The 14,431-nt window shown below is 42.4% G+C and overlaps 1 protein-coding gene across 3 annotated transcripts in view; it reads left to right on the plus strand.

Annotated features, from left to right (window-relative positions):
- Positions 1-14,431, plus strand: part of LPP (LIM domain containing preferred translocation partner in lipoma) — a 625,613-nt gene that overhangs the window by 163,344 nt on the left and 447,838 nt on the right. For all 3 annotated transcript variants that reach the window (XM_024767394.1, XM_024767403.1, XM_024767412.1), the window contains one exon: positions 11,141-11,341. In XM_024767394.1, coding sequence (XP_024623162.1) covers positions 11,141-11,341 — 201 coding nt within the window. The remainder of the gene's footprint in view (positions 1-11,140; positions 11,342-14,431) is intronic.

Here is a 14,431-nt window from a genome sequence, read left to right on the forward strand (position 1 = left end):
TCCCGTTGCGGAGCACAGGCTCCGGACGCACAGGCTCAGCGGCCATGGCTCACGGGCCCAGCCGCTCCGCGGCATGTGGGATCTTCCCGGACCGGGGCATGAACCCGTGTCCCCTGCATCGGCAGGTGGACTCTCAACCACTGCGCCACCAGGGAAGCCCAGAATGGGACTTTTTAAACTTGGGACACAGAAAAAGTTACGTACGAAACTAAAAACATATATGTATTTTAAGTATCTGGAGGGCTTCCATGTATAAGAGGGCTTGTGATTCCAAGTAAAAGCAGGACTGATCGGTGGTTCTTAGAGGAATAGTTTTCAGCCTCACATAACTTTCTAGCAGTTTTAACTTTCCTGCCATGGAAGGGGCTGCCTTGCGAGGTCATAGGTTCCTTGTCATTGATTTGGACAAACACACTCACAGAGGGTGATTAAGTTTCAACTTCAGCTCCATATTAGAAGAAATAACTTCATTAACAATTTCATGCTTCTTGGATATCAAAACTTCTATATTCGTAAGTCGTTAGCTGCTGCCTTACCTATGTCTAAAGTGCATGTGTATGTGTGTGTTTTATTTCCCCAGAATATTAGCCAATTTAGTACATTCTTCACACATGGCATTGCCTTTTTTGCATGGTAGTCAGTAATTAATAAAAATGCAGAAGGCATAACATCAGCACTCTCATCGAAAGAAATTTGAAAGGGAATAACATCCACCCATGTCATTCTGAAACTGATCCGAAACAGCCTGGCTCGTTTTTACTCAGCGGCTATTGGTCGATGCTCTTACAGATTTTGTCTCTGTTTCAAAATCTTGAAATAAAAGTGGAGCAGCTTCCAACATGACTTAAGAAAAAGGTCACCAGTTGAAAATGGTTTCAATTGTTTTGCTATTAAATGTGAAATTGGAAAACTAGCCTCTCTTCCATAATTTGAATTTATAACACATTCTAATGAGAAGCCTGCCTGTTTTTCATACCATTTCAAATACTGAGAAATTTCTCCAGGCTCTTGGATTGGTGTTAAATGGAAATTTTAATTTCAGAGCATTTAATGCATTGAGTCTCTTTCTTCTTTAAAGCTGTATCTTATGATCCTTGAAGGATGAAAAGTTGTGCCTCTTCTTCCTCCCCCTTTATTTTTCCAGTGACTGGGCATTTTAATTTAATTTAGCAATATCCCTACATTTTAACCTTAGAATGAAGTAGATTTGGGGTTTAACAGAAATTTAAGATGAAAATTAAGTATTAGAGAAACAAAGATTAATTTGGAAACTTTAACTTGTAATAATCATATTATCCAAATTCAATAATGTTAATTCAAATTATAGCATCCAAACTCTGTGCAAAAGCTCTGCACTAGTTTACAACCGGTAATGAGACATTAGGATACAAACAGCACAGTTGACAGGTGACAGTTTTGTGAGCAGTATAACGTTTAGAAGGCTGGAGGGTAACAATTAACTCTGTGTCTTGTTGCTGTGATTACTCTTGGCAGGTTTTATGGTCTGAGCAAACATTGCTTCACAGTGTTACATATAGTAGTGTCACGTAAATATGGCCTGAGATTTGTCAATAGAGGGTTTATATTCATTGAAGACAAAGTGAAATGTTTCTACTTTTCAAGATATCTCTAAAATAGAGGTTTTTTTCTCTTATTCAATATAGTTTTATTGGGATATCAAAGTGAATTTGTAATAAAGAAGAACAAAAAAATTATTAAAAAAATTAAAATCAATGAAAACATCCCTCAAGTGCTAGTAATAGTCACTGATCTGTCTAATGGGTACAATGGACTTGTAAACAGGTAGCTAAAACACGGTGTTCATGTATTTTAATACAGGTTTGAACAAGCTGTCAGGGGAAAGCAGACAGTGAGTGGCCATTAACTTGTGGACCTACCCACTTGGCAATGGGTTTGGAATGAGAGGATTCCAGCCAGATACCACCAAAGAGATTGCTAGGCCTTGTTAGAGATGCTGTTGGTGATTTTTCCCATGGTCACTTTTTCATCCTGGTGGAGGGGCAGGGTATAAACCAGAATTTTAAACCCTTATGAATCAGGCACTCAGAATCTCATCTTTGTAAATCCAGATTTCCACCTTTAGAAGTAGACTTACTGAACTCAAAGGGCTCAAGGTATTTGCACCCTTTTCTTGGCCTTGTACAGAAGAGTCTGCTAGAATCAGAGACTTAAGAGAAAGCTCCTTAAGAGTACATTTAAAAAATAAGCACAGCACACTCCCCAGACTAGCCATACCATTGCAGAACGTAGCATGTTGGAGGTCATCTTCTTAATGCTCATTATTTTAGAGCTGGAGAATTTTTTTTTTTTAAACATCTTTATTGGAGTATAGTTGCTTTACAATGGTGTGTTAGTTTCTGCTCTATAACAAAGTGAATCAGCCGTACATATACATATATCCCCATATCCCCTCCCTCTTGCGTCTCCCTTCCACCCTCCCTATCCCACCCCTCTAGGTGGTCACAAAGCACCGAGCTGATCAGAGCTGGAGAATTTGAGGTCCAGACAGGGTACATATTTGCTTGTTCACTTAGCCAAGTAGAACCATTGTCATTAAAGGTGACCTAGAGTGCAAAGCTGGGGTCTCATGACTTTAGTGCTGATCTCCAATGGCGTGGGTGCTGACTCTTTTGGAAGAGAAATTCTTTAATCCTATGTCTATTTCAGTGCCTTTTACCCACTCTTTCTAGTTATTATCCAAGAATAAGCAAGAGTTTCTCACTTGTTTAGTGAAACTTTTCCACCACAAACACCTTCCGGAAGCAGAACAACTGGGTTGAACCCAGGTGCAACTCCCTGTGACTTCTTAGCCATTGAATAGCCTGTCCTGGCTGTTGTCACCCAGTTGCGGCAAATAAAAGCCCATGAGGTAGTAATTGGTTTGGTTCCATTCTCTCCTTTACCATCTTCTGGGAGGCCTGGTCTTCCAGTGCTGTTTTTTCCCTGTCAGGGTCACTTGTTCCTTTTCCGTGTGATATTCTGAATCTGAAGTGACAGTGCAATGTGGATTATGTCTCTGTTCCGCCTCACTTCTTTATCAGAGACAAACGTTTACTTGAACGGACTGATGCTTCTCCCTCTTTCTGCTTCTCAGTTTACTGGCACCTGCAAGTGTAGTTGTGTTTTTCTTGCCACCGGCTGTGTTGCCAGTCATAGGGATTGCGCCTTTAGCATTGATTTGTATTTGTACTAACTCTGTGCAAGGCAGGTTGGCATTTAACCTGTTGATTCCTGGTCTGCCTCCCCTCACTCTACCACCCCCAGTCAAGGGGACTCATAGGAGTGAAGACGGATTTGTAAGAAACCTCAGCTCGCTCAGCTGGCGGACTTGTAGGGGGGGCGGTCATGGAACATGAGGGTTGGAAGGAATGGTAGCAGGCATCTCATCTTCAGTTTACAGATAGGGAGACACACTGAGGTTCAAAGAGGTCAAGGGACTAAAGTCATAGAGCCAGTTAGTGGCTGAGCTGGAAATCCACCCAAGTCCTCTGCATCTCAGTCCAGTGTTTTTTCCAGTATTTCCATCTGTCTGTCAGATAGTCTATATAAATGTTTGGCATTTCTGTAGAGTTGTTCTCTCGTCACCCCTTCCGAGTAATTGCAGCTGTCCATGCAGAGAGTGGGGCACTTAGCTAGTGGGGGGCCAGAGTTGCCTGTAAAGAGAAGTGGAGCGAACGCATTGACATTTTCAGCCCACGGCAGATCCTCTTTGCCCTTCCAGCTCTCATCAGAGGAAGAGGGATTACGTTTGCTATTCAACTAACAATTGTGTGCAATTTTCAGCCTGCCTTGTTATTTAACGTTGTCTTCCCATGCTTCCGTCACGTGCCACAGCATATCTGCTTCGTAATTACACTGGTAGGGACTTACCTACACCGTTTGGAAAAGGTTTGCCTGAAGTACTTATTTACTTGTGCATAATGAATCTCGATTGATACCTTGGTAATCTCTGAGATCATTCTAAGGTTCCCTCCCACAGTGGGGAGGATTGAAGAGACAGGGAAACGGGTGACAAAAAAACAAAGAGGGCTGTGTTTCCTCACTGATGACCTAGGAGGAGAATTATGGATGATTTGGAATCTCCACGGCTGACCTTTACGTGTCTCTGGCTAGTTCTACAGTCAGGATCTTCCCTAGACTCATGCGTTTGTGCATAGAGTTGTCGTTAGCATTCATCTAATCATTGAGTCCCATCATTTTCAGAGGAGGTCACTGTGACCCCAGAGAGAGCAAAGGTTGCACTATGAGCTCATGGCAGAGCTGAGACTGGGAGCTGGGTCTGAATTCAGAAGATCAGGTATCTTGCAGCTGCGGACCAAGATGTAGAAAAGGATCATTAGCTGTAGTCTAGGGAGGCAAGCACAGTGTACCATTTTAACAGCCCCTTAAGAAAGCAGTTTTGAAACTCTAGGAAGGCACCGACTTTTATACAAAGAGGGAAGATCATGAAAAATCTCCAGAGGTATAGGACAGTGTTATTTAAATCTTAATTGCTTGTTTAAGTGGAGAAAATGTTGCCAAGGGACACGAATCCTAAACTCAATCGGCTATCAACTACTTCTGATGTCTAAGTCACAAAGCCCCTCAGCCTCTCTTCTTCTACCAAGAAAATAGTGTTGTTCATACCTGTCTCTTCCTTCAGTGTCGTTCATTTATTCAGCAAACATTGACCAAGAGCCAGGCCTTGCTTGGGTTAATTGCCAAGGGAGATTTAGGGACTAATGCAACATAATTTAAAGATTAAAATAAACACTCTAAGTTAAGTCAATTATCCCCAACCCTTGAATCAGAATACACACATAAAGATTCCCAGATGAGTCTGGTGTGCAGTTTTGAAAAACACTTCTTTAAGCTTATAGCACTTGGTGTTAGATAATACCATACAACGGGGCTTGGCTGTTTTTAAAGTTTGGTGAGCTATGTAAATGTTTAAAGAAGAGTACTATCGATTGTAAGCCTTTTTTTTTTTTTCCGGCTGCGCCATGCAGCATACGTGATCTTAGTTCCCTGCCCAGGGATCAAACCCATACCCCCGCCGTGGGAACGCAGAGTCTTAACCACTCGACCGCCAGGGAACTCCCTTGTTATTGATTTTAGGAAAGAAGCAAAACTTGAGCAAACACTAGTTCATTCTATTTTTGTGGATGACAGTGACTTGTCATTCACATGCTATCTTTAGAGAGGCTTGGTAGCCATTTTTAGTATTAAATGGCACCCTACCTGTAGCCCTAGGTTTTCCCACCCATAGAGGAAGGGTCTTGGACGTCACATGGCCCTTTTCAGTTGTTTGTGTTTTCTTGTGTCTAATCACTTTGGCTAGACTTTTGGCTTCATCAGTTTGTGATCCTGGGGCTCATGATAGTTAGGTTTGATGGAACAAAATAGAGAAGACATTATGGCAGGTAGGATGTAGGAGCTAGGGATGGATGTGAAAGCAAAATCTCCTGTTTCTAAGTGATGACTTTCTTTGGATTATGGTGTTTTCTTTTTCCTCCAAACAGACAGATAGTACCATGGTCAAGACCATGGCTTTTGGGTCCAAGACTTGTGTCCTAGCTTCAGCTTTGCTCTTCCTTAGCTGTGTATCCTTGAGCAAGTTGTTTAACTCTTAGAGCCTTACTTTCTTGATCTGCTAAATATGGAGAAAGATAACCCTACCTCATGTAATAGTCAGAATGATTATGTGGCCAGTAGAAAATTGCTTGGCATATAGTAAGTCCTCAATAAACACTTGCTATTTATTGTCGGTCTGTAGCTTTCTAGTACCCACTGAACAGTTAGGAGGTCTGTAGCTTTCTTGTACCCACTGAACAGTTAGGAGGAGAAGACAGAAGAGCGACAGAGCGGCAATTAGTGAAACCTCTTAGGTTCTTCTTAATTGCTTTGCATTTGATGACAGTTCCTGAAAGACCAGTGCTTAGGAAGCCCCAGCTTTTTAACTCCCATCAGCAGTAGGCATCTTGCTTAGAGGAGGGCCACTTCTCTTGCTTTCCTCTCTTCTGATGGTGTTTGTGTATTTTCAGAGCCTCTGTGTAGATCTTCCTTTTCACTTCTTGCTTTCATGATGATTATATGCTTAGAGTGAAACCAATCGAGAACCAGAGGAAGTAAGAGCAGGGTAAGTTTTGGTCCAGCAAAACCAGCTCTCACCAGTGCTTATCTCTCTGTTTACCATGGGTCTCTTTCTGAGAAGCTGAGAAACCCCAGGGAAATGTTCTAGTTCGTCTGTTCACTAAACTTGTGAGGTTTTCTCAGACCCATTTATCAAAATGAAGGGCTGTAATTAAGATTTCAGAGAAGGAAAGGCACTCTAGAATATTAGAGCTGATTGGGACTTTACAGACATTCATTCTGCAAATGAGCATCCTCTCTTGTTAAAGGTCACACTGGCAAAGCTGAGACTAGAACTGGGGTCATAGGGACTCTATGTCTATACTATTGTATTTATCTCCTTCCTTGGGTCCATTTTGCATAGATTAGTTTTTCTTACATAGAATTTTCACTCCTGTTAGATTCCTTTTCAAAGATAAAAGTTCTAGCTTTTTATTTCTCTGTATAAGACCTTTAAATGAGCAAGGCTCATTTTAACCTTCCAAATCTTTCCCCCAAATATTCTAAGTCCCTCATTTCAGTTCAGCTGGTCTGCTGCCTTCTCAAAGAAATGCCTTGCTTCTTCCTTCAGTTCACAGAATTTTCAGGCATTGTCCTTTTGCTTATCCCTTTGTCTTTCAGAGCCCCCTAGCTTTCAAAGTACCCCTGTGCTAGATCCTGTTACATACCCCAGTTGGTTTTTTTTTGTTTTTGTATACTTTGTGTTGCCTTTTTTCTCTTTTCACATATAAAAATATATCTTCCTCAGGTAGGCTTTAAACTCCTTGAAAACAGGATGATAATCTGAACCATCTGAGTACAGGATGAGACTTTGCTTTGTCTGGAGCTCTAGGACTTGGCAAATAAATTTATTCATTTATTAAATTAACAGACATTTTTATTGAGTGCCTATTATGTATTAGGCCGTGAGGTTGGAGCATGATAATTACTTCTGCTCTCAAGGATTGAAGAGTTTAGTTTGTGATACAGGCAAGCAGAGAGTCAGAGTGACATGTGATGGGAGTGGTGACGGCAGTATCCCAGGTGCTGTGGAAATGTAGTGAAAGGGGACATAGCTTGAACTGGAGGACGGAGAATGTGAATTATGTCTTCAAGGACTAGTAGGAAGTGATGCTCAGATCTAAATGATACATAGTACATGAGACATCATTTTTAATCGAGAGGTAGCTTGGGTGAAGGGGAGCAGAGATAAAACCTAGAGGAAATGGATGAATTTCCAGCAGAATATAAATGCTGAAAAATGACCTCAAAAGAAGTATACAACTGCTACAATTATTGCAGAAGTTCTTGGAAATATGATTAAGCTCTATTATTAAAGAAAGTTTCATATCTAGATGGCTTTACACTGAATTCTGATAAACCTTTAAAGATCAGATGGTTCCAATCTTATCAGTAAACTAATCCAAACAGTAGAAGAGGATGCAGAACCCCCATATCAAAACCTAATAATGGTAAGTAAAACAAGTAGAGGAAAACACTACAGAATGATCTTACTTAGTATTATATGTACAGAAATTCTATGTAAAGTAGAATATTTAATTCATCAGTATACCAAAACATGACAACTGTGACTGAGTAGGATTTTTTTCTAGGACTGCAAAGATGGTTCAATATCTAGAAATCTATCAACACAATTCATTACATCTCTAAATTAAGGGAGGGAAAAAAGAGATGATTCCATCAGTGGATGCTAAGAAGGGAGATGCAGATTCTAGAAAGGGAGGAGTAACCAAGGAGATCAGCATTTATTCATTCACCCATTCATGCATAAGATATTTTTCTAAGGGCTTCCTGGCCAGGCATTGTGCTGGTATAGTGAGACCACTTAGGAACTTCCAGCTTGTTGGGGTAGATAGGCAGGTGATTAAATAGCTTACATGTGGACTGTTATTAGTATGAAACAAGAGGCTGGGAATTAAGTTACTCTTTCTGGAGGGAGCTAGGGAAATGTTCACAGCATCAGAGACACTTCAGCTTGGTCAAGATAACAAAAAGTGGGGGGGGTGTACTTGGTAGAAAGTAATGGCATTATAGATGGTGGACACAGCATGAGTAAGTCTTCAGGGTCATTAAATTTCATTATAAATCCTGGGAGTGGTGTCACTGGGCCATTGGTAACATATAGAAGAAAGGTTTGAGAAAATGCTGTTAAGGTCTTATGCAGACAGGTACTTGGCCAGACCCTGGCACTCACTGGAGGTGTCACTGGGGTTGCCTCCATGGAGAGTACAGTGGAAGGGTGATATATGGTGCTGGGGATAACTGAAAATATGGTGGGGTCCATGGTTTGCACATGGATGCTTACATTTTCATTTTTCATATTCTCCCGGAAGTTTCCTGTTCCTTTATATCTGCAGAATTTCTGAAAAGGCCAGGATTCTACAGTCAATTGGCAACGTGTGATTGCTCTGGAAATGTGCCTCTTTGCTTTAGAAATCACTGTATCCTATATTAACCCATTTTGAAAGTTTCTATTTTGGAATAACTTGAGATTTATAGAAAATTTGCAAGGATAATATTAACCCATTTTTAAAAAAATTCACAAATAAAATTTATACTACAAATGTGCAGGGCACGTTAAAATGTTCAAATCTTTATTTTATCTTACTTGTTCCCCACTTATACTCACTTTGGTCTTGTTGAGAGTAGAACAGACACTTTATTCCCTTTTAGTAGAAAACTGAGGCTCAATTAAACAAACAAAACCAAAATTAATGTTTCTCAACCCTGAAAGATGAGCTTGGTTTTGGTATCTAAAAAAAAAAAATCTCCAAGACTTCTAAATGTGCAGCCAGTTTTAAGAACCAGGAGTAAACCAGATTCACAGTTGTTTTTCTGTATTGGTTTTGTGCTGGGCCTTAATGGTGGTTTAGGGATGTATAAAATATGATCCCCGCTCTTCCAAGGAACCTACAATTTACCAAGTGTCTGTGTACATTAGCATGTGTACAAGGTGCAGGGGAAGAAAATAAGGCCCTGCAACCAGAGTGAAAAGCCAGTGTCCCCACTGGCTTAAGTAACAGAACCCTCCTGATTCCTAATTTAGAGTCTTCCTCATTGCTTCACGTCATCCTCTTTGATTGAGAGACCTACACCTCCAACAGTTTTCCTCCCTTCATTTTGCTTAGCACTTGACAGTATATAAAACACTTTAATAGGGCTTCCCTGGTGGCGCAGTGGTTGACAGTCCACCTGCCGATGCAGGGGATGTGGGTTTGTGCTCCAGTCCGGGAAGATCCCACGTGCCGTGGAGCTGCTGGGCCCGTGAGCCATGGCCGCTGAGCCTGTGCATCCGGAGCCTGTGCTCTGCAACGGGAGAGGCCACAGCAGTGAGAGGCCCGCGTACCGCAACCCCCCCCCCCCGCCCCGCAAAACAACAAAAAAAACCACTTTAATGTTGTCATCTCATTGGTTGTCATGAAACTCTGTGAGTTAAGGACAGGGAGCAGGGGAACCTGGGACAGCGGATAAGGGCAACGGGGCTGCTCAGGGTCATGTCACCCCTCCTGGCGTGGTGTAATGCTACTCAGGCCACGCTGGGCCCCATCTCTCCCCCTCCACCCCATCTCTCCCTGGCCATGCCACGTGCTGAGGCCTTTATTTTTTCCTGCATTTCTAGTTTTCTTTGTTGTTACAGACATCTGGAGGTAATTATGGAGGCCTCTCAATTAATTCAGTCCAATTAATAAGTTATGGGATGGATTTGGGGCTGGGAGAGGGTGAGGGAGCCTTCCGGGCCTCCCCGCGCTGGAGAGCTCTTGCAATCAGACTTGGAGAGCCCTCGTCAGTGGCAGTCTGTGAGGCTTGGCCCCAGCCTGCAGGCTGCCTGTAGGGTTGGTTGGCTTACCCTGACACCAAGACATCGTTCTTCTTTCCTCACAGAGTATCTTTTAATCCCAGCAGGATAGCCCCTGGACTGGCTGGTGTATCCCCTTCCTAGCTGGGTTCTTCCTAGAGGTCCTGTATGGTATCCACTCAGCAGAGTCCCTGATGGGTGTTATATGGGGCTGCCCTGTGCATTATAGGGGTCGAATATTTTAGCCCCTGGCTACTAAGTACCAGTAATTGTCCTAGGCATTGTGGCAGTGTCCCTCCTTGCAATTTCCAAGTGCCCCTTGGTGGGGAGCAGTACTGCTCCTGCCAGAGGGATCATTTTAAATGTCCTGCCATGCATTAGTCATACCCTTGTTTCAAGAATAAACCTTTGGGGGTTCCTTAATGCCTGCAGAATAAATTCAAACTCCTCAAGCTTGCATGCAAAGCTGTCAGTGCTTTGGTTCCATCCCACATTTTTAGTTCTTTTGCTAGCTACTTTTCCTTATTCCCCCACAGCCACGCTAAATTGAAGTACTGTGTGCTTTTCAGCTCAGGCAAGGTTGCCTCCTTTGTTGGGGCCCAACCTCTACCCAGCACTCAAGGCCCAGTCTGAAGGTTGCCTCATTAATGAGGTCTTAGTTCTGCTCCCTGCAAGAAGTGATCTTATCTTTTTCTACATTCCAGCAACACTTTATGTTTTTTTACCTCATTTAGATAATATCACCTCATTTAGGTAACTTACCACCATTTAATTGATGTGGTAATCATTTTAATAGATTATTAATAAAATTGAAGCTTTTTTCCAACCTTGCTAGTATAAGATTCTCCTACCATAGAAACTTCTTAAGGTTAGGGACCATTTCTTACTCATGTCTATTTCCTGAAGAGTCCTAGGCACTAAAATAGGTAACTGTTGGAAGAGAGGAATTCCAGATTGGTTGAGGGGAGTGTTCAATTTTTCTCCTCCTCCAGTTAAGGCAAGTTTTTCATAACTCTCCTACTTTTTTTCCTCTCCTCCCCTCCCTCCCTCCCTCCCTTCCTTCCTTCCTTCCTTCCTTCTCTCCTTCTCAGAGTCCTTTTTCAAGATTTTATTAAGTATGGATTAAGAAGAAGTAATAATGAAGTGAAGTATATTGCCTTCATTTTTGTGTTTCTTTAAAAACAACTGTTGTTTGTTTCTTTTTAATTCCAGATTCAACAATGTCTCACCCATCTTGGCTGCCACCCAAAAGCTCTGCTGAGCCCCTTGGCCATGTGTCTGCACGGATGGAGACCACCCATTCCTTTGGGACCCCCAGCATTTCAGTGTCCACACAACAACCACCGAAGAAGTTTGCCCCAGTCGTTGCTCCAAAGCCGAAGTACAACCCATACAAGCAACCTGGCGGTGAAGGTGAGTGAAGGATTGCAGAGGTGGGTGCCCCAAATGGGAGAGTTCAATATAATAAAAAGTGATTTGTAGTACAATGTTGTGTTGGAACAAGGTAGCTCAAGAATTTGTGGTGTGGTTATCATAGTGTATAGACTGTCAAAGGTTAAAAAGCATCAAGTAACCATCTAGGCAGCTCTTCTTTGGGGAATAAAGATTGAGATCTCTTAGGGGTTATATGACTATGGTTATACAGTGAGTTCGGGCCAGAGCTAAAACTAGAACCCTCATCTCTTCATTCATAGCTCAGTGCTCTTCTACTGCTGTGTCCTCCATCCCCATCCCACTGTCTTGTAGAAATGTGTCTACCACCCAGTCGTCCCTCCGCCTTGCCATTGGACATGTGTCCAAAAATGATGCCAAACAGTGGACTCCCCTCTAATGTGAAGGGAATAAAGACACGGTTTCTTACAGAGAAGGAGGCAGGGGTGTGAGGAAGTCTAGTGGGTATGACAGTCGATGCACACCCGAGGGGCAGGATGGGGCAGGTCCTATATTGTGTTGGCGTATGTGAGAGGGAGGAGAGAAGCAGGTAATGGTTGCACTTCAGACCCCTCCACGAGGGGTCAGATTCACCACGAGTACTGTGAATGCCGGTGAGTTGTCCCCTTGGCTGACTCTTCCTGCATGGAGATGCCCCATCCTTGTCACTGTACTCTGTGAGGTTCTCCCACTGTCTAGCTGGTTCTCTAGGGACAGTGGCGTCATCTCTGATCCTCTGCAGCTTTTTGCTCAACTGTTTGTTCTTTCTTTTTTTAACTTTTTTTTTTTTTTTTTTTTTTTTTTTTTTAGACTCCCAACCACTGCGCCACCAGGGAAGCCCTGTTTGTTCTTTCTTAACATGCCACCTCACACCCTTCTGTCACCCGTCACAATCCTATTTGTATCACCTTCTCCAGTGTCTAAACTTGACCTAGATCCGAAGTAATCACTCCCTTCCCTGGGTTTCCACATACATCTTATTCTGACTGTCAACTTCCTACTTCTTTTGTTGTTCCTCCTGCTCTTCTTTTTTTTTTCCGGTACGTGGGCCTCTCACTGTGTGGCCTCTCCCATTGTGGAGCACAGGCTCCGGACGCGCAGGCTCAGCGGCCATGGCTCACAGGCCCAGCTGCTCCGTGGCATGTGGGGTCTTCCTGGACCGGGGCACGAACCCATGTCCCCTGCATCGGCAGGCGGACTCCCAACCACTGCGCCACCAGGGAAGCCCCCTCCTGCTCTTCTTAATCTGCCGCAACTGACCAGATAGTCCGTGTGAGGCACTATGCTTTTCATTGTCATTTTATTGCCTTCCCTATAACCCCATGAACTAAGTATTTTTTCACATAAAGAAATGGAAGCTTAGAGAAAAGAGGTGACATTCTCTGTGGTTTTGTGGCTACAGAGTTTCTGAAGTGAGGCTGTGGTCTTCACCCAGCCTGCTATGCTGCTGGTCCTTCTCTTCCTGGCATATGTGGCACTCAGGCCCCGTATGATGGTGATACTTCCCTACTTCCTTATAAGAATGTAAGCTTTGTTTGCCCATTTAAGCAACAAGACGTGGTTTCTCACTCATCCTTATGTTCCTCTTGGCTCTTATTATGCTACTGTGTTTTTAGTGGAAATGATTGTGTATGGTCAAATGTATGTCTGTATGTTCCTATGTGTATATATATTTGGATGGGTGGCGGATGGCTGCATGGGTGAGTGCACTGCTCAGTAATTCTTCTCTTGCAATAAACAGTTTGGAATGTGGCATCCTCTCTCGAAGCAGCTCAGTCTCGCTGAATTTCTGAAGTCTTGAGTCTTTCTTGCAATTCTGCCAATCTCTCTTTTCTTTTTAATATAACCTTTTTTGAATACGTAAAGGAAGAAATTTCCCTTGCATATATACATTTTAAAGACAAACATGGTAAAGGTTCATGGATATTCAGACTTTTTAAAATATAGCTCCATCTCTTCATCTGCTATATATTATGACATGATATTTGTTAGAAGTGTAAGATTTGCTTTCCTTTATATTTAATTTAAATGTTAGTGCATCCTCTGTTGCTCTCAGTGTTTTTATAATTCATGTTATTTTTGTTTAATTTTTTATACACTTTCTAAAGTTTATATCCATTTTCTTTTTTTGTCCATTTAGAATGTTCTGTACCATTAGTGAAATCCCCAGGTAGTAGGTAACACAGTTTTCATTTACCGCGTGAGTTGATGAGGTCTCGTGTCTCAGCTTACGCCATTGCCATTCTTTGCCTATGTACATATGCGCCCTCAATTTCTAGCCCATAAAGCCTTAACATTCATAGCTTAATTCAGGCCCTGACTTCCAAGAACCTCAGCCACAAAGACAGAGTGTAGAACTAACAGAAATCACACAGTCCACCTTTCGCTGGTATAAAGATGAGAACTGCAGTGCAGAGAGTGTGAGTGTTTTTTTCAGAGATGCACGGCCTGCTTGTGGTCAAGTTGGTACCAGTCCTCAGGTCCCCTTTGTTTGAGTCCAGAGTTATCAGGACTTTGTATTATATTCTACTCTGTCCCTCAGCCATAACCTCTATGTGTCTCATACAGTCCTTTTCACAACTGTCCTTCTAATAGATTTACTTATGTATGGTCCTGTCTCCTTTGGTAGACTCGGACCTTTTAGAGGCTGGGGCTGCCTGACTCATGCCTTTACTCCCAACAGCCTCCAGCAGGACACCTGACACCTAGTAGCTACTCAATGATGTTTGCGGTGATAATAATAAACTACAGCAATATGAGCGTGCTTTTCCAGGCACAGATTCGAGCTTCTTAACCACTTTTTAGGCTTTATGGTTCTGTTTGAATTTCTTTTACCTCGTCTTCCCATTCCTTGAGCTTTTTAGCCTAGGATTTGTTTAACCACTGCTACCTTGAAGTTACCGATTACATTTCTCACCTTCGTATTATGTCTGTAATCTCTGGGGTTTGCTTTCTCATTTTTAATTTCTGACTGTGAAAGTAGAAAAAGTATCCACATGTTTTCCACATCAACTTATATTTATGTGATACCATATGTTATAATTTTTTTACAAGGTATTCTGCTAATAACTT

Source organism: Neophocaena asiaeorientalis, unplaced genomic scaffold (genome assembly GCF_003031525.2).
Source record: "Neophocaena asiaeorientalis asiaeorientalis breed wild unplaced genomic scaffold, Neophocaena_asiaeorientalis_V1.1 scaffold225, whole genome shotgun sequence".
Lineage (NCBI taxonomy): Eukaryota > Metazoa > Chordata > Mammalia > Artiodactyla > Phocoenidae > Neophocaena > Neophocaena asiaeorientalis.